At 38.7% G+C, this 26,043-nt stretch overlaps 2 protein-coding genes, 1 long non-coding RNA gene and 1 pseudogene across 3 annotated transcripts; 1 reads left to right on the forward strand and 3 right to left on the reverse strand.

The window, feature by feature from the left end:
- Nucleotides 1–1,432: 1,432 nt before the first annotated feature.
- On the forward strand, nucleotides 1,433–2,299 carry LOC140974970 (uncharacterized). The gene has a single exon (XM_073438462.1). The coding sequence runs from the start codon at nucleotides 1,433–1,435 to the stop codon at nucleotides 2,297–2,299; it is 867 nt and encodes a 288-aa protein (XP_073294563.1).
- A 2,423-nt stretch (nucleotides 2,300–4,722) lies between these two features.
- LOC140974746 (uncharacterized) lies at nucleotides 4,723–16,413 on the reverse strand. The gene is made up of 3 exons (XR_012174866.1): nucleotides 16,013–16,413; nucleotides 15,779–15,916; nucleotides 4,723–5,601 (listed from the first exon to the last, which is right to left on the reverse strand). It is a non-coding gene; the product is annotated as an uncharacterized lncRNA (long non-coding RNA).
- On the reverse strand, nucleotides 10,670–15,134 carry LOC140975842 (uncharacterized; annotated as a pseudogene).
- Nucleotides 16,414–22,655: 6,242 nt separating the features above from the next.
- LOC140975391 (ADP-ribosylation factor 2-like) lies at nucleotides 22,656–25,808 on the reverse strand. Its single transcript, XM_073439081.1, has 6 exons — nucleotides 25,697–25,808; nucleotides 24,524–24,693; nucleotides 24,298–24,368; nucleotides 24,017–24,136; nucleotides 23,006–23,124; nucleotides 22,656–22,912 (listed from the first exon to the last, which is right to left on the reverse strand). Exons 1-6 carry the CDS (start codon nucleotides 25,801–25,803, stop codon nucleotides 22,825–22,827), a joined length of 675 nt encoding a protein of 224 aa, XP_073295182.1. The 5' UTR covers nucleotides 25,804–25,808; the 3' UTR covers nucleotides 22,656–22,824.
- Nucleotides 25,809–26,043: the final 235 nt, after the last annotated feature.

Raw genomic sequence — 26,043 nt, forward strand, 5'->3', positions numbered from 1 at the left:
TATTAAAATTTGTAAATTTATTCTAATAAATATGTTTAATAGTTTTTCTTATATATTTCATAAGCGATATGCAAAATCAATAAATCAAATATAAAAACACTATTATTTTTTACTCATAAACTTACCAACGAACATGTTCACGAGCTAACGAGACGAATATTGTAAAGTTTGATCTTTGTTCGTTTATTTTAACGAGGCTCATTAAACGAGTTTTTATCGAATCGAGTTTCAAATAGATCACAATTAATGGTTTAGTTAATTTACATCCCTAATCAAGCCTCCCTAAAATTAAATTTTGATAGGATTTATTAAATTTAAAATAATCAAATTTATTTACAGCCAAAGTCAGATGTCAACTTCTAGAATATTTCATATAAATTCGTAATTTAAACAAATCTAATGGAAGAGTTGAATTATAGGTTAAAATTTCTTTAATCTATATCTATTATTGATTTAATAAAATATTTATTTTAAAAGATATATTTCTGAATGGTGTTTAGAAGAAAATATTAATTAATTTCTTGATAATTTGTAGAATTTTTTTTAATAAAACATATTAGACATGATTTTAATTAAATGTTGTGCAAACATAGATTTAAAAACATAAAAACTAAAATTAATTTTCTTAATGGAATAACTAAAGATAAAAAAATTCAACTACAGAATATTACTCATACAACAGCTCAAACATCAAGTATCAATCATTGTTTTTCTAGCTATGGTGTAAACGAATCAAGCCAACTTATCGAGCCGGCTAGAAAAATATTTGATTTGTATTAGAAATATTGAAATCAAACATGGGCAAACTTTTTCCGAGCCGAATTCGGGCCTGTATTATTTTGTTCAATAGTTCATTAGCCGTCCGCAAACTTTAATAATTTACTAATGTAATATAATAATATATCAAACAAATATATTTCAGGCCTTTATTTTCGAGTAACTTACAAAAATATTCAAATATTTCGACTCGAACACGATTCTTGATTTGAATCGAATTCGAACATAAAATATTAAAATTTTCGAACTTTGAATCGAATTCGAGCTCATATATAAATAATGTGTGCCTTCAAATTTTCTTTATATTCAATTTTATTCGGTTCGTTTATGTTCCTAACACGTAATTATTGTACCAACACAATAATTATTGTAGTAATTTAATTTTAATATTAGTTGAATATTTATTCATTGGTTGGGTTAATTTTAACGGCTCGTGTATTAATAATTTTCAGAGTAAGTTCATTAATAATTAGAAGGTTCTAACATTAATACTAGGTCAAGTCGTTGTCCGCATATACGTGCAGAAGAAACAAACGACCACTATATATTTTTGACACATACATAATCTAATCTTTTCATCTTTAAATTTCTCCGTCGTCATTTCCAAATTATAAAATTCAAATCCAACAATCCAAAACAGATTTGAATTCCAAATATGGAGGCAACAGGCGATCTGAGATCGATTGACTCAGACAATAATTTATGTTCAGAAACAAAGATAATCCAAGATTTCATAACACAGATGAAGATTAGTGATGATTCACATCAAGAACAAGAAGAAGAAGATCATGATTCTGTAGATAATCATGAAGATGATGATGAAGAAGGGGAAGAAGACGATGATGATGATGATGATGACGATGAGGAAGAAGAAGAGTTTACTTTCATGTTCGAAGGAGCAAATACACCATCAATGGAAGCGGAGGATTTGAAGCAGGTCTTCCCTTTATTCAACCGGGATGTATTCTTTTCCGGCGAAGGATTAAAGCCTTCGCAAGAGAACTTGCCGACGAATCTCCCAGTGAAGAAAGTCTTTGTGGAAACAGAGAAAAGATCAGATGAAGAACATCTTGTGACGTCAGCTACAACCGGAAGTGACGAAGTAGCCGGACCCTTCTGCGAGTGGTCGGGGTCGAAGGCCGTGGTGGCGTCGTCGGTGGCATGCAAGAAGAGTAACTCAACCGGGTTTTCGAAGTTCTGGCGGTTCAAGGATTTGGTCGGGAGGAGCTGTAGCGATGGGAAAGACACATTCGTCTTCTTGAACAAGAGCCCTGCGCCGCCGCGCGCGGTCATGAAGAGGAGGACTAGGGAGGTCGGGCCGGCGTCTCCTAAGACGGAGATAGGAAATGTGAGGAGGAGCGGGAGGGGTAAGACGGCGCCGTTGTCCGCCCACGCGGTGTACCTGAAGAACAAGGCCAAGCAAGACGACAGACGGCGGTCGTATCTGCCGTACCGGCCGGAGCTGATGGGCTTTTTCACGAATAGTAACGTTGGATTAACGAGAAATGTCCATCCTTATTAACAAGTTCCAAGGATGTCTCATAAATTGCTGACGAGAAGATTAATTTTTTTTATTTAAATTTTTTGTTGATTTTTTTTTCCCTTGGTTTTATACATATAAGTGTGAAATACAAGATTTTACTATAATTTTACATTAAGTACAATAAGCTCGTATAAAACTATTTGGAAACAAATTAAAATGCTCCATATAATTTGATATACTGAACATTATACCAAATCAGTAAAAAAATATATCGAAAGATAACGATTTCGAATTTTCAAGCGTAAAAAAGTTAGAAATTTAAATGAGTTGCTGAGAAGAGATCATTTAAAATATTTCAAGGATGAAATTATATTTTAATAATATTATATATAATATTTGAGGTTTAGGGACCATTCATCAAAGGTGGTAATAATTTATTGGTAAATTTGTATTTTGGATTGTGTTGGAATTCTCGTTATACTAATTTGTCAAATGTGCTGGTCAAAGAGAGCAGTAACGAGTTAATTTCATCACTTCACACGAGAATGCTTTTTTTACATCTAGAAGTATATTATATTATTCCATTATAATATATAATAATTCATACACTTCGTACATGAAAGATTTAAAAGTCTTGTTAAATAGAAAAAATATATATATAATATAATGAAGGAAAATTATGGTTAATTTAATTACAAACTCGTAATTTACATGGAATCCATTTCGAACTTAATACATGATGAAAGCTCCTATTTAGTATTTTGGATGCAAGATTAGTCATATCAACGCTATGCAAAAAAATTCGGTCGAGTTCTTGATACCCGGAGACTAGGGTGAGCTCCGTCCCAGCTTAGTCCGAGGCTATTGTGTCTACGTAGTTATCGGGTTTATATGCGCAGATGTCTATATGTAACGATCTTAATTTATGTATTTATGTTCATTCCAATTCTACATATCTAGTTCTATGTTGTATAAGTAGATTTGGCTTATTCTTTATATGCATGTAATTTATATATTTACTCAATTTAGTTCTACATTTTGTATGTATTTGTACATGTTGATCTCATTATAAATATATATTTATAGAAATATTTGAGTAATCTAAAAATATACAAATATTAAACAAATTAAGTGAGAATTTATTAAAAAAATTGTACAACTAAATTATTTGATTAATAATATATGCTTTGACTTATTCTAATTTATCTAAAAAGTTCATTACATATTTATTTATTTATTTATGTATTACGTATCATGATAAATTAAATTCTTAATATATTTTTTCGAATACAAGTGTTACTGATTTTTAAAAAATTATAATTTTCATATTATAAGAAATATAACATAAAAATCAAAAAATACATCAGGTTGCTTTTGGATTGATAGATTTGAATTTGTGAGGGCATTTTAAAATAAATGGAATTGAAATGACTATGTTGAAGAGTGAATTTAAAATTGAAAAAAAAAAAATATATACCTAGCTAACATAAGATATTTCAATTTTTTCATTCTAATTTTGAATAAAAAAGATACAATGGATGTAAGAACTCAATTCTTTCAATTCAAACGCAACCTTAGAAAACATTTAAATTTTTAATGTCCAGCACTTTGTTAAGAAATCCGAGCTAAGCCCACATAAGGGAGACTCGATCTCAATTTTCCGAGTCCAAGAGCAGCAGAATATTATGTACTTTTCTGCACGGGATAGTAGATCTTCAAAATCTTGGGGCAACTTTTTTACCAGGGACCGGAAGAAATCTCCTTCACGAAGCCCCTGAGTGAAAGTTGTGGTTTTTGGTTTCGGGGGCACAAGATTGCACCTCCAGGACTGCTTTGTTGAACTTGCGGATATACGCCCGCAATGATTCATCCCCACTTTTCTATACGTGGAACATGCTAAAATCAGTCTTCTTATATCTCTTGCTGCTACTGAAATGATTTAAAAAACCGCTCTTGAAATCTTTGAAAGAATGGATACTCTAAGGCTCAAGCTTCTTGAACCAACGCTGGGCTGAGTCCATAGAGTGGTCAGGAAAGATTTACACTTGATTATGTCCTCGTAACAATGCAACATGGCCATGTTCTTGAAACGGGTCAGATGTTCCTTTGGATCAGTGTTTCCATCATATTCTCTGATTTTGGACGACTTGTAATGACCAGGTAATGGCTCATTTTCTATTTGGATGGATAAAGGACATCCACTCGGCTCAGCCTAGGGAGCTCGGGATGACCTGGTTTGTCCTTCCAGTCTCTTTACCTTCCTCTTCAGGTCCTCCAACTCCTCGGCCACAACATGATCTTTAGAATCCTCTTGGGAACTCTCTCACTTCTTAGTCTTGTCTCGAGGATGAGATTCATCCTCGAACTCTTCTTCTCGGTGCACATGACTATTACTAGAAGGTAATTTCTCCGTTGTGGCATTTTGCACAGCCACTGCTATTGATCACTGGATCGGATGTTATGGAGAGATAGTAAAAGTTTGCTATGGGGGTAGATCTCCTTGGGGAACCTATGAATCTGTGGTCTTCCTTCTGGAATTTTCCCTCAGAGTTGATTTTCGAGTGGAAACCATATCTACGTCTATAGATCTTCTTTTCCATATACGGTGCCAACAACCTAGCCCGGTAAATTTCCCACCAGCTCTCTCCATTTACCTGGGCCGCATCAATAGTGTATAGTTAAAAACACGAGCATGCTTACAAAAAACTGACAAGTTTAATGTCATCTCAAGTCACATTTTCCAACCTCAGATTTGGATTAAAAAAGATATTCGAAAAATATTTCAATGATTTTGAAACAATCTGGGAGAAAAACTCGTCACCGGGAGACAGTGGTAATAGAAATAGCAGTAAAATGTAAGATAAGCCATATTTGGAGACCTTGATGTCTCAGTTAGAGCCATGACAATGCCTACAGCTTTTAGTACCATCCTTTGAAGCCAAGATATATTGAGAGATTGAATAACTTGCTGGTCAGGAAATTGAATGAAGATCAGAAAATGTTAATATTTCTTAATATTTCTCATGCAAATAGTCAAACTTACAGGTAGCTGTAGTGATCAAGTTACTTCGTGTTGATCATAATATTGATCAGTAAGTTACTAATACTATGAAATGATAACATAATAAAACTAGATGCAATGTGTAATAATGTTGGTCAAAGATTCCGAGAAACGGAGACGAGAGTGATCACCTGGTAGGTGATTGGGTGTGCAGATCAACTAAAGACATGAAGCAGCTCTGGGAAGGATACGTCTACAAAGTCTATCTGAAGAAATGTAAATTGTCATATGTGCATCAATTTTTTGCCCTCTCTAGTAGCAATTCAACTTTGAATTGAACCTGATGTGAACTCGCTGAAATGGATGAGCCGGGTAGGGAACTCCAACGGGTCAAATCAGTAATTTATAATGTTTGGAATTTGAATTAAGATAATGGCTTTAATAGCACCTACAAACAAGAAAATGAACTCGTAAATGGGCTCCGGAGGGGTGTCCGGCGTGGCCACTCCGATGCTTAAGTCAGCAGGCTTTTAGATGAACACAATCAATATGTAAGTGTTTGAGTATTCAAAGGTTTCAGAATCTTTAAATGAGAAGTATACCTGCTATTTATAGTAGAAAATGGATAGTTACCTCGATTCCAGCGTCACCTACTAAGTATGGCAAGTCGACTGCCCATACTCTAGCTTCTGGTGACTTATAGGACACTTCAAATACAAGTTTCTCTGACAGATTAGACTGCATGTACCAATCATACTCGAGTGTGGTTCAATTCTCGAGGTGGCCCGGGTAGTCGGTTACCCGGGTGCTTGTATGAGAGCCCGAGATATGATAACTGCCTGGGAAGAAGTGAAGTGCCCGGGAAGCTGGCTTCTGATCTGGGCTTTCCAATTAATATCTCGGGTCAATGATGACCCAGGCCTTTACATGGGTATCACCACCCATCCCTAAAATAGTCGGGCTAGAGCTTGACTCGCTATCCCGATCAGTCATATCTGTACTTTTGTTGGGACATAATTTTGAGTGTAAAAGGATCGGGGGCTTCAAATATCCCACAGATGAAATGGGATACCAGGGCCTGATTCAACCCGAGTTTAAGGATGAGATGCCGGGGCCTCACATATCCCGGGCTTTAGGTACTGTGTCGCTTAGTATTCTCGAGAAGTCCATAGGGTATCATTTATGACGCATGCGTTTAGCATTAACTTCCTGCCAAAAAAATCGTTTCGTATTCCGAGAATCAGATAAGTCTGACACATCGATATGAGTACACGTCCCTTCACATACCCGTTACAATTTCCGAAGCGCATCTTGATCGTCCACGTGTGTTTAAATCAACGCCTGAGATCTATTCCCACCGTTTATATATATTAGGCCTCCTGTTTTTGAGAAAACACTTGCAAAATTAAAAACTCGGCGAAGCCCTTGCAAATTTCTCTCTCGAAGCTCCTCCGCGCAAGCTTCTCCACCGCCGATGATCCTCGGCCGTTGCAATCACCAACTTTTCCTTTATCGTAAGTTCTCTCTTCCAACTATGTCTAATTCTACTTCTTCTACCTCTGGAGCTAATGCGCGGGGCTCTTCTAGCGATGAGTCCACCGCATTACACTCTGACTCCCCTCCATCTCCCCCTCGCCGTTCTATTACCCAACCTTCTAAAAAACAAAAACCCTTCCAACCAAACCTTCCTCTCCAAAACCCTCCTCCTCGGGCACTTCTCGAGCTCCTGGAAAGGACAAGGGTAAGGGAAAAGCTCGGGCTTCTGACCGCCCTTCTTTTGAGGCCCCGTGAGTTCCTTGGTTCTCCTCAATGAGCAGCACTCTGCGCTCGGGGGCGGATGAGGAACTCCGAACTCTGGGAGCTATTCTTTCTTCATATTCTATTAATATACCCGGCCCCTCTGATCGGGCAGACAGCCTTCCTACCGGGTATACTACTTTCTTCCGAGACCAAGTCAAAAATGGTCTCTGTTTTCCCATTCTCTCTTTCTACATCAAGGTTGCCAAATTATTTGGTGTACCTATTAATCAATTTCACCCCAATTCTTTCTGGATCATGACCTCGGCCTATGTCCTCTTCCGCATGCATAACCTTGTCATCAACCCCCTTAATATTCAATATTACTTTGTTTGTAGGTTAGGTGACAATGCCTTTTCTCTTTCTGCCAGGCTTAAAGCCCGGTTCCTTGATGATATCCCCTCTTCTCAAAAGGAATGGAAAGGAAGATACTTCTTTATCCAACTCCCGGCCCCTCTCGCCTATCTAACAGGTTTCTCCCTTTTCTTCCTTCTCAACCTGCCCTTCCCCGAGCTTATAAATTCGAGGAATTCTACACCCGAAGCCAAGACTTGGTGGAGGGTCAGAAATACTCTTCATTCTCCCTTATTTCCCAGAAGAACTTGGTTGCATATGGGTTGAGCGTCCGGGCTGAAGACCCAATAGACCGGGTGATTGATGAGGTTGCTGGCTCGGACTCTCAACCCGGTAACTTTATTTATTCATTTCTTCAGTCTTTATCCTTTACTTGTGCTTTGTAATCTCTACTAATCCTTTATTTTTCTTATTATGCTGATAACTCCAAGATGCAAGAGGCTTTTCTCAAGAAGTGGGAGGCCGACAAGGCAGCAAAAGAGAAAAAGTTGGTAGCCCGGAAAGCTGCCCTTGAGAAGAAACAGGCTGAGGAGAAAGCAGCCAGGCAAGCTGAGCTGGGTCCGGTGGAGGCCCAGCAAGAAGAGGTGACCTGGGATTTATCCCAGGAAGACCCTGAAGACCACATTCCCCTCATCCAGAGGAAGCGAAAGGCTGTCACAAGCCCGGAGCGAAATTTGGGTGAATTTAACCAAGAAGGGGGCCAGAGTTCGTCCCAAGCGACTCGGTCAACCACCCCTCCCCGGCGACAATCGACAGAGGAGCCTCTCCAAGAGCCTCCTCTGACCGATCAACCCACCTGGACCAACATTTTCCTCGAGGGGGCCACTTCAACAGGCATCCGACGCTTAAAGCATATGCTTACTCCTGAAGAGGAGGCCTTTCTGAAGAATCTGGGGCCTGGCGCCCGGTTTCTCGAGGGATCCAACCGATTCTTATCTGTATGTCTTGTCTTCTTTTATCCTTTATTTTTCCCTCTTTTTTTTATTAACTTGTTTTGTACAGGCTGCCCAAATGATGATCTCGGCCTTCGAGGAAGTGGCGTCGGTGGCTACCAAGAAAGGCCAACAAGCCCGGGCTGCCCAAGAGATCCAAGATCAATTGCACGGAGAGCTTGCCCAGGCTAAAAGCCTTCATGAAGAGGAAGTCGCCGTACTAAAAGCTTCCTTAGAGTCGGCGCACACGGCACTGGACAAATTTCGGGAAGACCTCAACGAAGCTGCTATTCGGGAGGAGAATCTGCGAGGTGCCTTGTCTGTCTCGGAATCTAGAAACCATTTTCTATCCAAGCAGATAGAAGAGCAGCAGTCCCGAGCAGAGAAGGCCAAGAGTGCTTTGTCCCTGGCAGAGTATAATAAGAATAAATGGCAAGCTTCCCTCCTTCAATCTCCTGAGTTCAAGAAGGCCGTGGTAGATAAGGCCTACCCTCTTTTCAAGACCGGTTTCGACAAGTGCGGGAACAATTTGAGGGAGCTGGACTCTTACCCCAGGATAAGGAAAATTTTCTTGATTTTGGCCTGACTATTGCATCCCTTCCCAAGGATGGTGAGGAGGAGAATGAGGAAAACCAAGGGGACCAGCCGGGGTCCGATCATATTGATATGGACTAGGGTTGTATTTTTTTTTTCTTCTTTGTAATTTTTAGCCTCCGGGCTTTTATTAATGAAATTTTCTTTATCAATTGTTTCATCAATAATATCTTGACAAATATTTAACACCCGTTCTCTAACATAACCGAGATATTTCTGACTTAATGGGCCACAAAAATTTCTAAGTGTTGAAAACTAACCAGGCATTTTAATAAGTAACCCGGATAAGAAACCATTTACCCGGGCAACAATCCATGTGCTCTTAATATATGCAAGAATCATAGATCTTTTTAAGTTAAGACACAGGCTTTGAATAACAAGGAAATATGAACCTTGGGCCAGGGAACGTGTCCCGGGACTTGGAAATGGTCGAGATGTGGTTCTCCGAGCCAGGGTGTAGTGCCCTGGGCTTTTTAAGAACCAAGGTACGGAGCCTTGGGCCGGGGATCATGTCCCGGGACTTGGGAATGGTTGAGGTGTGGTTCTCCGAGCCAGGGTGTAGTGCCCTGGGCTTTTTAAGAACCAAGGTACGGAGCCTTGGGCCGGGGATCATGTCTCAGGACTTGGGAATGGTCGAGGTGTGGTTCCCCGAGCCAGGGTGTAGTGCCCTGGGCTTTTTAAGAACCAAGGTACGGCGCCTTGGGCCGGGGATCATGTCCCGGGACTTGGAAATGGTCGAGATGTGGTTCTCCGAGCCAGGGTGTAGCGCCCTGGGCTTTTTAAGACCCGGGGAACGGAGCCTTGGGCCGGGGATCATGTCCCGAGACTTGGGAATGGTCGAGATGTGGTTTCCCGAGCTAGGATATAATGCCCTGGGCTTTTTATTGGTCGAGGGATGGCTCCCCGATATATAATAACTAGATGCACAATATTTCTCTGGGAAAATAGATCTTTCATTATATCTTCCAATAAAGAGTTACATTTGTTAAGTATAATACTTCTTTAAATGAAAAATATTCCAAGGCCTTTTGAGAGAGTGTTCTTGGGCATCTTCTAGATAAAAAGATCCTGAGCTGACCTTCCGGGTTATTTTATAAGGTCCATCCCACCGAGCTTCTAGTTTCCCAACATCCCCGGCAGGATTGACTTTTTTCATGACCAGATCCCCTATTTGGAAGTTCCTGATTCGGACCTTCTTATTATATGATTTCACAATCCTGCCCCAATATGCTTCCATCCGAATAGATGCCCGATCTCTTTTTTCTTCAACCAAATCCAACTCTATGGCCCGGCTTTGATCATTATTATCAGGGTAAGATTCTACCCGGGAAGAAGTTTGTCCGATCTCAACTGGTAACATTGCTTTGGCACCATATACCAAGTTGAAAGGAGTTTCTTGAGTAGGGGCCCGGGGAGTGGTTCTATATGCCCAGAGAACACTGGGTAGTTCTTCCACCCAGTCCTTTCTTTTGCCTTGTAACCTTATTTTTAATGCTTGTACAATAATTCTATTGACAACTTCTGTTTGACCATTAGCTTGAGGGTAGGCAACGGAAGTGAAAGACTGAATGATTTTCATTTCCTGGCACCAAGATGTAATCTCCCTTCCCTGGATTTGTCTTCCATTATCTGAGTTAGTCTTCTGGGCACTCCGAACCGGCATACTATGTTTCTCCATAAAAACTTTAAAACCTCTTGTTCAGTGATTTTGGCCACTGGCTCAGCTTCTACTCATTTAGAAAAATAATTTACAGCCACCAATAAGAACTTCTTCTGTGCCCGGGTAATTGGAAAAGGACCCACAATGTCCATACCCCATTGATCAAATGGGCAAGATGCCCGAAAAGGCTTCATAGGAGTTGCCGGGCTGTGTTGAAAGTTTGAGTGATATTGACAGTTTTCACAAGCCCGGACTATTCGAGTATAATCTTGGCTAAGAGCTGGCCACCAGAACCCGGCGAGCATCGTTTTCCGGGTCAAAGCTGTTCCTCCGAGATGTTCAGCACAACACCCTTCATGAATCTCCCGGAGGACATAATCCACTTCTCCCTCAGACAAGCATTTTAATAAAGGCCCCTGGAATGATCTCCTGTACAAGACATTATTCAAGAGAACAAATCTGGGAGCTTGTCTCTTGATTTTCTGAGCCTGGATTTTGTCTTCAGGTAGTTCACCTGCTGCAATGAATTTGATCAAGGACGTCATCCAAGAGTCCTCCGGTGCTGGTAATGCTTCTTCATCTGTAGAGAGAATTAAACGAGAAACATGTAACACTTCCCGGGTGCTGACCTCTGATAAAGAAGCAATCATTTTTGTTAGAGCATCCGCCTCTCCATTCTCCTCCCGGGGTATTTGTTCAATACCCCAATCCACAAAGGTCTTTGCCTGGATATTTATGAGCTGTAAGTATTTTAGCATCCTGTCATTCTTGGCCTCATAAACACCCTTTATCTGTTGAGTGATTAGTTGCGAATCGGAATAGAGAATAACCCGGGAAACTCCGATCTCCTGTGCTGCTCGGATACCGGCGATGACAGCTTCATACTCGGCCTCGTTATTAGTTACCCGGGAATCAATCCTTACTGCTAATTTAATCCTCTCTCCTGTGGGGAATACTATCACAACCCCTACTCCACACCCCGCAAGGCTAGATGCCCTATCCACGAACACTCTCCATACTTCTTCTTCATCGGGCTGGGCAATCTCGGATAAAAAATCTGACAAAGCTTTTGCTTTGATGGCCACCCGGGGTTTGTACTCAATATCATACTCCCTTAACTCCACCGCCCACTTAATCATCCGTCCGGCTACCTCTGAGTGAGTCATAATTCTCCCCAAAGGGCTATTATTGAGTACTATGATTTTATGAGACAAGAAGAATGGCCGCAGCTTCCTGGCGGTCACAACCAAGGCCAGGACAATCTTTTCTACTTCTCTGTACCGGAGCTCGGGACCTCTCAGAGCTTGACTGACATAATACACAGGCTTTTGGTCAGAGCCTTCTTCTTTTATCAATACTGAACTGACAGCATACTCTGTAGTACAGAGATAAACAAACAATTTTTCCCCGGGCTCAGGCTTTACCAACACCGGGAGTTCAGCAAGATGAATCTTCAAATCCTGGAAGGCCTGCTCACATTTTTCATCCCACCCAAATTGTTGGGCCTTCCTCAGGACCTAAAAGAAAGGATAACTCCGGTGTGCTGACCGGGATATAAATCGAGAAAGAGAAGCGATTCTCCCAGTCAGCTTCTGTACTTCTTTGACAGATCGGGCGGATGGCATGCACAGCACAGACTTGACTTTCTCATGATTTACCTCGATCCCCCGATCTGTCACTATGAATCCCAAGAATTTGCCACTCTTTACGCCAAAAATACACTTGGCCGGGTTAAGCTTGATTCCGTAATGCATGAGAGTGGCAAAAGTTTCTTCTAGATCAATAATACAGCTTGCAACCTCCCGGGATTTACCCAGAATATCGTCCACATAGACTTCCTCATTTCGTCTCAACTGCTTCTCAAAAACTTTGTTCATCAGACGCTGGTAGGTAGTCCCTGCATTCTTCAACCCGAAAGGCATTACAATGTAACAAAATGTACCTCCCAAGGTGATGAAGCTGGCTTTATCTTGATCACTCTTGGCCAGGGGGATTTGATGATACCCCTGGTAAGCGTCCATGAAACTCAGCAATTCGTAGCTCGAGGTGGAATCCACCAATTGATCAATTCAGGGGAGATGATAATGATCATTGGGACAAGCTTTGTTAAGATCGCGGAAGTCCACACACATGCGCCACTTCTCGGTAGATTTGGGCACCAGTACAACATTCGAGAGCCATGTAGGGAATTGAATTTCTCGAATGTGGCCGGCCCTCAGAAGTTCTTTCACTTGCTCATCAATAACTTTGTCCTTTTCAGGGCCAAAGTGTCTCTTCTTTTGCTTCACTGGGTGAGATCCCGGGAGAATATTCAGTTGGTGTTCCGATACCATGGGAGAAATTCCTGTCAACTCTTGTTGAGACCAGGCTAACACATGAATATTAGATTTCAAACAGTTAATTAAACTAACCCGGGTGGATACGCTGAGGTCCCGAGCCACCCGGATTTGCTGGCCTGGTCCGACTTCTACCATCTCTTGCTCCTCTTCTGCTACAAAATGCACTTCTCCTTTCTCCCCCATTCTTCCTCCTACTTCATCCACTCTGGATTTCTTCCCTTCCCTCTTGGATTTGCTCTGATCAGCCCGGACTGCCTCCACATAGCATTTCCGAGAAGATGGCTGATCTCTCCTGACCTCTCCTACCCGGGCTCCCATAGGAAACTTTATCTTTTGGTGGTAGGTAGACGCCACAGCCTTCAGTTCATTCAAATCCGGTCTCCCCAGAATGATATTATACGATGATGGGGAATCTACCACCGTGAAAGAGGTCATCACCGTCTTCTTGCAATCCTGGGAGCCCAAGGTAAGTGGTAAGATAATCTCCCCTTCCGGGTAGACCACATGGCCTGCAAAGCCAAAGAGAGCAGTTTTTACAGCTTCCAAGTGATAGCCCTGCAAATCCATCTGCACAAAGGCATCTTTAAAAATTACATTTACAGAGCTGTCCGAGTCAACAAAGACTCTAAGAATGTCATAATTTGTCTCACCCGGGCTTGGATAACCAAGGCATCATTGTGGGGTAGATTCACCCTCTTTAGATCCTCCGGGCCAAAACTAATGACTGCCTCGCTCCTCCTGGTCCCCTCTACTTCCATACATTCCCTCCTACTTCTCAATTTCCGAGCCCTATTGGAGTCCCCATCAGTGGAGCTTCCTGATATCATCTTGATCAATCCCATGGCAGGGGTGAAGTCTTCTTTCTCTCGGGCTCCTGTTCCCTTTTCCTACCCAGATCACTTCTTGAATTACTCCTCACATTTCCTCCCCGAGCACTGGACCCTGGCTGTTGAGATGTCCATGGCAATCTTGGGCTCTTATTGGCTTGACTTGATTCTGGGGCAGCGGGTAAGGCATAGTTTCTTTTTAACGTTTTGCAATCCTCGGTGTTGTGATAACACACTTTGTGGAGAGTGCAAAACCCTCTCTTCTCGGGCCGAGGTAATTGATGATCCGGAGCAAGTTCCCTACTGCACTCTTGGACTTCTCTGTCTCGGGCAATTTTTAGAGAAACATGGTGAGAAAAGTGCCTGGAATTACCCCTTCTCTGTCCTTTTTCCTCGGGCTTAGACACCCGATCTCCTCTCTCCTTCCGCACGGCTTCCCTCTTCTGCTTCTGGGCTTCCTCCATATTGATGTACTTTTCTGCCCGGGATAATAAATCTTCGAAGTCCTCGGGCACCTTCTTGGTCAAGGACTTGAAAAATTCATCCTCCCTCAAACCCTGAGTGAATGCATTAGTTTTTGTTTCGGTGGCGCAGGTGGGGACATCCAAAGCCACTCTATTGAATCTTCTAATATAAGCCCTCAAACTTTCATCCGGGCTCTACTTGACTTCGAAAAGACTAAAAGCAGTTTTTTTATACTTCTTGCTGCTATTGAAATGGTGTAAGAACACCTTCTGAAAGTCTTTAAATGAATTAATACTCTGAGGGGCAAGTCCCTCAAACCACCTTTGAGCTAAGTCCACCAAAGTGGTGAGGAACACCTTACACTTGATTCGATCTGTATAGCAGTGTAACATGATCATGTTTTTAAACCTGGCTAGGTGCTCCTCAGGATCCGCATTGCCATCGTAATCTTTTACTTTAGCGGATTTGAAGTTCGCAGAAAGAGGTTCCCGGACAATGATATCAGCAAATGGGCATCCCTTAGCAATCGCCCGAGAAATACTACGACTCTCCAACTGCTCTTCTAGAACCTTCATTTTCTGCCTTAGTTCCAACAACTCCTCAGCCACGGTAGGTGATTTGGATCCAGCACTAGACTCCTCATCCTCTCCTCTCACTCCCTCATCCCTCAATTCTTGCTCTTGCTCTTGCTCCTGCCCCCCTCCGGGTGGTGTAACTTGATGAGTAGTTTCCCTCCTGGCCATAGCCTTCTCTACTGCTTCGAAGATCATTCTAGCCAGATCCTCCGGGGTTATGGTAATATGATTGGCTCCTCCGGGAGGAACATCACCACCTTGACCTGAAGTACGAGCATTATCCCCATGAGCCCGAGAAGTGTCTTGGTTAGTTCTTCGTGTATGGGCCATATCAACGTCATGAACTCAAGTTTCCCACAGACGGCGCCAATGATGTGAACTCGCTGAAATGGATGAGCCGGGTAGGGAACTCCAACGGGTCAAATCAGTAATTTATAATGTTTGGGAATTTGAGTGAAGATAATGGCTTCAATAGCACTTGCAAACAAGGAAATGACCTCGTAAATGGGCGTCGGAGGGGTGTCCGGTGTTGCCACTCCGATGTTTAAGTCAGCAGGCTTTTAGATGAACACAATCAATATGTAAGTGCTTGAGTATTCAAAGGTTTTAGAATCTTTAAATGAGAAGTATACCTGTTATTTATAGTAGAAAATGGGTAGTTACCTCGATTCCAGCGCCACCTACTAAGTATGGCAAGTCGACTGCCCATACTCTATTTTCTGATGACTTATAGGACACTCCAAATACAAGTTACTCTGACAGATTAGACTACCTATACCAATCATACTCGAGTGTGGTTCAATTCTCGAGGTGGCCCGGGTAGTCGGTTACCCGGGAGCTTGTATGAGAGCCCGGGATATGATAACTGTCCGGGAAGAAGTGAAGTGTCCGGGAAGCTGACTTCTGATCTGGGCTTTCCAATTAATATCTCGGGTCAATGATGACCCAGGTCTTTACATGGGTATCACCAGAACCTTTTCCGACAAACGATGGCAAGTTCAAGAAAGAGAAGTAGCAAAAAACTTACATTGATAGGGAGAAGAGACTCTTCATTTTGTATAGAATAAATCTCCACCTCGTTTACAGTCGTAAAAATTTGAGAAGGCAACACGCTGTGTTTAACAAAGCAACCAAGAAATAGTTTCACTCTTGAATAGGAACCACTTGGAAAATAAATGCGGAACCCATAAAAATTATCGAATTCTTACAGAATTGGAGGAAGACTCTTGTTTCGAAATTATTAGATTTGTTACATAAAAAGTTCCGGATTCCTGAATCGACCATAGCAGTTGTTATAGGCGCCAAGAACTCCACATGTTTCAAGATTCTTGCTGATGTTTTCACTTGCAAGGTCAAGAAAATCCTCCATCAACCGTGCTTACTGACAACCGTTTACATATATAACAAGCATTCGTAGATTCATCGAGTCTTTGATTATGATTTTCCAATTGCTGGATTTGATTTTGTGTAAAAGTGAGATCAAGAAAGTTAAGAAAGACCCACCATTTCCATCTAAAAAGAAAAGATTCAGAATCCTTATCTTTCTTTTCTCAGCGAGCTTATCGCTTTTGATGAAGAAGATGATGCTTCGGACGTTGGTTGTTTACGATTTTATCAGCTGTTTTTTTCTGTTTCCCAAATGGGGAAAAAATTCGATTCTTTAACTGTGATCATAATTTAAACTACAAATATTTTCAATCTTATTATAAACCCAACTCGATTATTGATTTTTCTTGAATCACAATTTTTCATGTATAATAATGATAATTAAAATTAGATTTAGCCAATATAAAAACAATAATCAGGTACGAATTGCTCTGAAAAAAGACTTGATTGCCGCACTGAGGAATATATGAGCTTACGTTTGTTGTTTTTATAGAGTGAGCTTTCATTTGTTATCAAGTTAGAAAAATTCATTCAGCATGCCATTTGTACGATATTTATTCTTTATTAAATCACGATCCCTTTTTCCCTAGTAAATATTTCTCGATTTTTTTTTGTTGGTTCACGCTTTTCTTGCAACTGAGTAGCAGCGGAAGTTTAAAATTTTTGTTTTGATATTTAAAACGTTCTTTGAGCGTCGAATGATTTAAATCATTCATAAGTTATTTTAAAATAGTTTACCTTTGCATATATAATGCTGGTTCTAACTATTTTAGATTTTTAACTGATATAGCTTTTTTTGTAAATCTCTACGAACGGATTTTCTTCCTCCTTCAATCGTCTAATCGGGTCAACGATCAGAAACTGAATTACTCTTATAGATAGCACTGAAGATCTAAATGAAATTTTCGCCGAAAGTTGTTCATCGGAATTTCAAAAATTTGGACGCGGTGCAGTGGAGGAGCGGTCATGAGCTTCCAAGAGAGAGGTGGCCGATTTTCTTACGTGCGAGAGAGACAAAAAATTTTGGTGGAGAAAAACTTGTTTGTAAAAGCTATGTGTGTTTATTGATTACACATATACTAAAAGTCTCTTCCTGCTCTAATCAGGAATAACGTCCGAAAAACCAACCTACGTAAACCATATACATGCAAATTATTTGAATTGCTTACTTTTTTTTTATTTTATTGATTTTAAATGCTTGCATGATACATATTAAATTATTAAAGGTATGATTGCACGATTAAATGATTATATGACATGATTTCAAGAAATTGAAGGATTTTATCTAAATATAAATAATAGGTAGGAGAAAGGAGACCGGAGACGACCAAAACAAGAATAATTATCTTTCACAAAATATTTTCAAAGCTTCTTAATATGATTAAAAATGATTAAATTTTTCTAAAAATGGTAGAGTTCGAATTATTTTACGAGACAAGCTCGATTTTACCCGAGAAGCCGGTTTTGGGCAAACGAGGAGTTTTTAAAAGATCAAAATTATTATTTTTTTAAAAATATTCGATAATAGGCAGGGGAAAGGAGACCGGGGACGACCAAGACAAGAATAATTATTTTTCACAAAATATTTTCAAAGCTTCTTAATATAATTAAAAATGATTAAATTTTTCTAAAAATGGTACAGTTCAAATTATTTTACGAGACGAGCTCAATGTTACCCGAGAAGCAGGTTTTGGGCAAACAAAGAGTTTTTAAAAGTTCAAAAATATTATTTTTGAAAATTAATTTTTATAATCTTTTATGTTTCAATTAAATAAGAGTTATTGGGCTCAATTTAACTAAATTGAGTAGGCCCAATTGCCCCTATGCTAAGAAACCCAAAACCTAAGTCAATTATCATGCAAATTAAAATCTATAAATAAGATATATAGGCTTTGGAACACACACATCAGCCGATTTTTACACACACCACACACACCAATTTTCGAAAATTAAGGAGAAGAAGAAACAAGGAGTCTTCGTCGCCCGTTCGTCCTTCCTCGCGCCCCTCGCCGATGATCACGTATTCGAGCGTGTTAAAACTCAAAGGCACGTTTTTAAACCCTTTGACACATCATTCAAATAAAAAATATACTTGTTTTAATTGTTTATGCATGAAAAATAATTGTATTCGATTATTTTTACGATAGAACAATTATTTTCAAATATATGATGCTTTTACGCATGTTTGATAAACGTTATGATTCCCAAGGGATTGGCTGACAATGAAGGATGTTTAATAAGAAGAACATGGGTGATTTAAGGTGAGATCAAAGGCAAGACAAAAAAAGGGGGAGGGGCCTTGCATGGCGAGGAGGGGACACTAGGGTGTTCATGGATTTGTGGCTTGTAAGGGTTCGGCTTGTGCATGGTGGCTCACAGCTCCGCCAAGGCTTGGGTAGGGGCCTGTGCTGGACATGGGTCAGGGTTAGGAAGAGACCTAACAAGGCTAGGACTCGTGGATAGTAGCTGGAGATGAGTCCACAAGGGGTAGGACTCTTCCCCAAGCACGCAGATGGAGGGCTGTGGCTAGGGCGGCTCGCAGCTGGGTTGAGGCTGGCCAAGTTGGTCCAGTAGATTCCTAGGTGAGTCCTAAGAAGGTTAGGGGCAGGTTGGCTCGAAGGAAGAGGGGCCGCGAACCCTGCAGCCTGTTGCGCATGCACATGTGCGTGGGGGTTGGTTCGCGCGGCTTCTGCGTTGGTTCAGGGGCTTGGGCCGGTTGGGTCTGAGCGTGGTCCAGGGAAGGTCATGGGGTCGTGGAGTCGAGGGTTAAGTAATTAATTACATGAGTCCTAAACCGATTAGGATTCCTAGGCGTAAAGGATAGTCACGGTTCTGTTCATGGTTTGCGCAGGGGCTCTAGCTTGGATTAAGGGCTAGTTCAAGGGGTTAGGGCAGGTTTGTTGGGTCCCTAGGAGGTCTGGTCACCATGGTCCAAGAAAAATGAGAGTTGGCTCTGTACAAGTGTTGCTTGGTTTGAATTGGCTAGGAAAAGAAAAAGGAAAAGGGATTGAGCCATAGTCCACGGGGGTCGATTCATGGTTCACAAGGGTAGTTTAAGTAATAAAAGTTTATGTTTAAAATTTGGAAAGAAAATATTAAAGTTTGAATTAATTCGATAATTAAACGCATAACAAATTAGTAAATAGAAAATTAAATCGAAAGCCTTGAATTTAAGCTAAATAAAAATATCTAAAATTATATTTAAGCTTAATTAATTTTTTGGGATAAATCCATGTAAATAAAAGTAAGAAAAAATAAAAACCGAGAAATATTATGTCTAGGGACAAAACAGTCATTTTACACATGGGTAATACGTAAAAGGTTGGCAGCGTCCCGAAGGGTCATAACACATGTTAAATGATTTTTTATGATGATTTTGATGAAAATATTATATTTTATGATTTATGGTAAAGCTGTGCAATTTTTACTGTTAAAATGCTATTTTTGAAAGTCATGATATTTTATGATTTAAAAAGAAAAAAAAATATTTTGAGAAATGTGAATTGACTGTTACAAAGGATAGATGATATGTGGGGGATCCGTTTTAAGAAGGAACGGTGAACTTACAATTTTATGGGAATGTCGTGAGAGAGAAAGCCCTAGAGGGAACCCGTTTACGGGAATCCCGTCCCCATGGGCCATGTGGAGCTGAAGACTGATCAGTCGACCAGAGGATAAAATGCTAGTCATTTTCGAGGATCAAACTACACCTAAAATGATAAAGGATTGAAAGCTTTACGATTATATGATTTTACGATATTTATTCTAAAAAGTTATTTTAAATAAAAGTATTATTTTTAATGCATGTGATTGTATATGTATTATTTGCTACTCATGTTTAGAACGTGCTGAGTCATTAGACTCACTATATTTGAATGTTGCAGGGTTTGATGATATGAGGGAGGCACTGATGCTTGAGTGGATCGGGTGCGACAGTACACTCTCGAGGAGCATTATTTCCGTATTAGCTTGATAGTTAAAAGATTTAAAGATTTTTGTTAAGAAGTTTATTAGAAATTTTATGCTTTATTTTGAAGTCAATTTTGATCATGTTAAAGATAGAAGTGAATTTTGGTAATTAACGATTTTAGGGATTTATGCACTCGAGATTTAAATTGTTAAATTATTTTGATTTATGGAAATGTTAAGTTATTTTAATTAGTAATTTCGAGTTTATGATTTAAAAAAAAAATTAGTAGTGGACGTTTCATCAGGACTTTCTTTTATCATGGTATTGTTTTGCGCTTAATAGTCACGACCACTAATTTGTTATCTAATTAGTATATTTTAAATTATTAAATAAATAATTTTTGACTCATTATAACCCCGATTGATAATAAGACAACGTCGATATATCGAGGGTACAAATTTCATATAAAGAAAAATGAAAATTTCAAAAGACAAAAATTTTCCACTAATCCATTTTTTGCAGCTGCCAGTGTTGTAAACTCCTTTCAGTAAAACATGCAATTTCCCTTTACTCACTTAATTAACAGTTAAACTAAATTCCACAACTTTCATTACATGGAATCAACTTATAAAATCTTTTATAAACAATCTATTTGATGTCCATCAACTACGGTCACCAAATTCAACTACTTGAATTTGACTATCTCAATGAGAACATAGAATCCAACACTATGTGACCATTATAGTTCATGAATAGAGCTAGTTGTAGGTTCACAACTTCATGTGATGCAGAACAATATTTGTTCATATTCGGACTTACTCTAATTAGCCATATTCTTTTCATCAAATATTTGATCAATGACGTCAGAATTGAAGTCTGATTGCATCCATCGGATCATGATAAAGGCGTTGGATAGCCCCATTATCCCTATGTATTACTGATAATGCTTGGAATAACCTTAAGTTATGGTTAGCGTACAGCACGATCCCTTCAACTAATATATCTCGATCGAATCTACAACCATTGGTATATTGAGAGTTGCAAATGAATTCGATAACGATATGATGTATCTTTGAGTAATAATAGTGACATGATATGTGAAACTAAGGAAACGTATTTCCAAAATGGTCATGTCTTACTCTGACCAGATATTCCTGACACTAATAACTCATCAGATCACATATAATATCTTCACCAATAGGTGAGCGGTGAATCCCCGACTACAAGGCATTCTCCTACGTATTTCTAAACTTTACTCAACATAGCCACCTGATGACCCTCAATTGAGTTGGTAAAAGGATCAAAGCTCATGCTAGTATGTAGAGCTTCCACGTTTTCCCGGATCAAAGTACTAATGGTGTACAACTATAATCACAGACTATTTCACTCGATAAATCGTAAACACTTGAAAAGTCCGATGAAGAATTGTTCAGTGTATCGTCAAATGACCATCCATATGTATGAATAGACATCTTTATGTCCTTGCCGATGAAACATGACGTTTATATCATATATGCTAGTTTCAAGTTCAAGCGACCTTTATCCTTATTTTAGGCGGATGTATCGACTTATGAACCAATTTAAAATATACAGTACGCTTCCTAATGAGTTTCATGATCTTACGTTGATAGACATACTTCATGGTACTCATTATATATTCAAATACTTTATCTATGCAGCTTGCATGTGTATACAGATAAAGTAAATGTCATAATTGGATAAAACCATAAAATATTATTAAAATTAATATTGTTTTTGTATAAGTCTCAATAAAGTTCAAGTCACAAGTTGCCTTGTTGGGCACTTACTATAACACTTTTATCGTGTGTGAATAAAAATATTTGAATTTGTGAGAATATTTGATATCAAATATTTTGAAATGGATGGATTATTAATGACCAAGTTAAATAATATACTGAAGGGGGAAAAAAGATTCTTTAATATGTACAAAAAATAGATACAATAGATATGAATTGTTTATCAAATCCCCTCAATCTAAGAGTGGTATACATTATCATACTATATCGAAAAATACATACCGCATGTCGTACCAAAAAATATTGTATTAAAAATATTTATACGATGTCATACCGAACATTTCGGTGTAAGATACTTAACATATCGATTATACACTAATATTATGGCATACATAAATTTGGTTACGATATAGACATATATCATTTTATGACAAAAAATATCTTTATTTTTTAAAAAATCTGAACTTTATTATTTAAAGTTATTATAATTTTTAAATTTAAATATATTATTTCGATATTCAATATATATCAATAATTTTCAAATTTCATATTGTTACCGACTTACCGTACTAAAAATTGTCAACAAATTCCATATTTTTCATACAATAACTTTGATATGCCAAAAATTCGATGTCGTCACCTTCCCTTATTCAAATCTACCAATCTAAGCATACGCTTTTTGTAGTATTTCTAAATAATACCAATATGCAATTTTTATCATTAAATAAATATAGAATTTGTAATGCAATCTCGTAACCAATATTTAATACAACAATTCAAATATTCAAAATTCAAAACTAAACAAAATGTTTGCAAATGTATAAGACAAGCCATTTAGTTATTACAGCCAATTTGAAAGTTCCTAAACAATTTCCAACAGTTGAAAAGTAAAATATAACAAGCCACACGGAGACCAGAGACGTAAAACATAGAAATCCAGAACCGGACTAAACAGCACTATCAAGATTTATGCCTTGTTAGCAATGTTGTTAGAGAGCCAATCGAGTCCCTCGTAAAGCCCCTCCCCAGAGGTAGCACAGGTGCTCTGAATATACCTGTGGACACAAAGATAACATAATATTAAAGAAAACGCTGTCGGTATCTTAGAATAACAGATGATCGAAGCAACTAGATCGAGAGTGTTTCACCAGTGGCGCTGCCTGAGCGAGTGCAAGCCAAGCTTGTCAGTTATTTCAGCAGCATTCATTGCATTAGGAAGATCTTGTTTGTTAGCAAATACAAGTAAGACTGCATCTCTCAGCTCGTCCTGAAAAAATGGGGCCAAAATTCGAGCAAAATGATCCGAAGGAGCTTTGACTACTAACTTGAAGGCAGAGTAATAAAAGTATAAAACTCAGAAATCTTATTGGCTAAGATGAAACTGCTTCATGGAAAGAGTCCCACAAAAGGCAGGATTTCTTTTGTACCCACCAACCCCTAGGGTAAAACATTACTGTTGCAAGGAAACAAAAATTGATATGTTCGTTAAAATGACTCATAAAACATTACTATTGCGAGGAAACAAAAATAGGAATGTTCATTAAAATGACTCATTTATGGGCTTCATATTTGTCACTTAACTCTACCAAGGGAAGTTAATACACAGTAAATTCATTGTCTTTGAAGTGCATGATAACAGGGGAAAGCCTTCTAGATCAGGATGCTAAGCAGTTATTCAACTAGTTAATCATGAACTTTATGCAGTATTGTTTTTAAAGGCCAAAATCATAATGGCATTTGCAGTGGTATATTTGAATAAATGGTTCAAGTTTTATCCATGAATGTAAGTTAACATTGTGTAAACAAACAAAAACTATAAATCTCTTGTTTATTACCTAGAGTATTTAACATAGTAGACGATACAATTAGTCAATTACAAATAAAGAGCAGTCTAGCACTGATCTTAGCCCTTAAGAAGCAGAAATGTTGAAAAGATCAGCCTTTGATTTCTATCCCAACCAATCACCATGACCATGAAGCATGAAATACAGCCATAAGATTTAACATATAATTCTGGTCAAGCAAACTGCAGGAAAAGAAATCCCCCAAATGTTCATCTACTTCCCTAATAGAATGCTGAAAAGCAAGAATGTTGAGCCTCAACGATTGTTTGATGTTTTACTTATTGAAACAGACTGGAAAAAGAAAAAGATTGTCACCTCATTCAACATCCTATGCAGTTCATCCCTTGCCTCCACAACACGGTCTCTGTCATTGCTATCTACCACAAATATGAGACCCTGAGTGTTTTGGAAGTAGTGCCTCCACAGTGGACGAATCTGTCAAAGAAATAAACAAAACAAGAACTCTTTTGTCACTTGATGCACAAATAATCAATCATTATGTAAAATAAAAATGGCCCACAAAAAGACAGCAAGTGCTGATTAAATAAAAAGTAAACAAATAAAGTGGTAAACAAAAAACTAAACATAAGGCTCACCTTGTCCTGACCTCCAACATCCCAAACTGTGAAGCTGATGTTCTTGTACTCAACAGTCTCCACGTTGAAACCTGAAAATAGAATAAGAGCCCCATAACGTTAACAACAAATAGAAGTTCAGCTTAAAAGCAAAAGATAAAATGGGGATAAACCGTATAGGATGCTAAATAAGTCATGAAAACTGAAAGATACAGCAACATTCAAATTGCAGAATCAAGGGCCATACCAATTGTAGGAATAGTAGTCACAATCTCCCCGAGCTTGAGCTTGTACAGAATGGTTGTCTTACCAGCAGCATCAAGACCAACCATCAGAATTCGCATCTCCTTCTTCGCAAAAAGCCGACTAAAGAGCTTAGTGAATGTCAGCCCCATTTTTCTTTCTTGCCTTTGATCCCTAAAAACCATTATTGCACAAATAGATTCAAAAAAATAATAATATACAAAGATAGATATGCAAATGCACGAATCAGGACAGCAAAAATAATGTTCAATGGAGGTATGTTGATGTCTTCACACGAATTCCAAAGATGAAATTCTGATCAGATGCATTGAGATGACTGAAGAACGATTTACAGCAACATTACTCTTTGTGTTCAATTAAAGATCTTGGTAATATGAAAACTTTTTATGCCTAACAGATTTATCCATACCTAAAGGAAATCATAACACAAAGACCAAAACAAACTTCTTACTAATTGGCCATATATTCAAATTCACGTAAATTTTCAATCATTGAAACTACTTTGCGTAATTGCGTCTTACATGATTTCATTGAATCAATCATATATCATTATAATTATCAAGCATTAAGTAACGATGAAAAAATTCCAAACTAGAAATGCGCATCGAGCACCTATAATTTTGATTTTATGCTACATGAAATTAAAGGCCCACATCACGCATACAATCATGTTCGAAAACAGATTAAAACTAAGAAAACAGAAATTAAAAATTCAAGAAACTGCCGAGCTAGAGCTCACAAAATCGAAATTTTCACTATAATTTTTAGCGGATCAACAGATCCACGAGCAAAATCAGACATTTTCCACAATCTCATCTGTAAAAAGAAAGGATTTCAACTTCACAAAACAATTTACCGAGATCCTCAAGGTAAAATCTTCAGATCAGACCAGATCAGATCACAACAAAACAAAATCTAACACCGCCGACCGCACATTCTCAAAATCTACAAAAAAACATTCAGTCGATCCATACGAAAAAATGCTTCATTTCAATCAAATCCTTCCGCATCAGAACAAAAAAAACACCAAAATTCCACACCGTATACCACAAATCTAAACATGAAATCAACAAAAATTACAAACAAAAAATCACATCAAACAGCGAATCCACGAAAATCAATCATAAATTCGCATGCGATTCAGATTTCTCCTCACCGGAAAGTACAGATCTGGCGAAGTGCCGGAAAGAAAACGTGGAGAAAGATAAATGGAGCTGCCTCAGGAAAACGCGAAGAGATTAATAACTTCTTTCCGAAAGACATTGAAAATCTGTGGTCATTGGTTATTTATATTAATCCCGTGCATGATTTTTTATATTGTCCGAATTACCCCTCAATATTTCGTAAAATAACGGCGTTGCCCTTTTGAGAAAGTGGCCGTTGTGACATCACTTAGGGGAATGTGTACCGTTGGATATTGTTCACATGCTGGCGGGCGAGTTAGATCTCGCCACGTCATTTATTTAATTTACTAATTCTTTTTTACCAAATTTTAATTTAATT

Source organism: Primulina huaijiensis, chromosome 4 (assembly GCF_012295235.1).
Source record: "Primulina huaijiensis isolate GDHJ02 chromosome 4, ASM1229523v2, whole genome shotgun sequence".
Taxonomy (NCBI): Eukaryota; Viridiplantae; Streptophyta; class Magnoliopsida; order Lamiales; family Gesneriaceae; genus Primulina; species Primulina huaijiensis.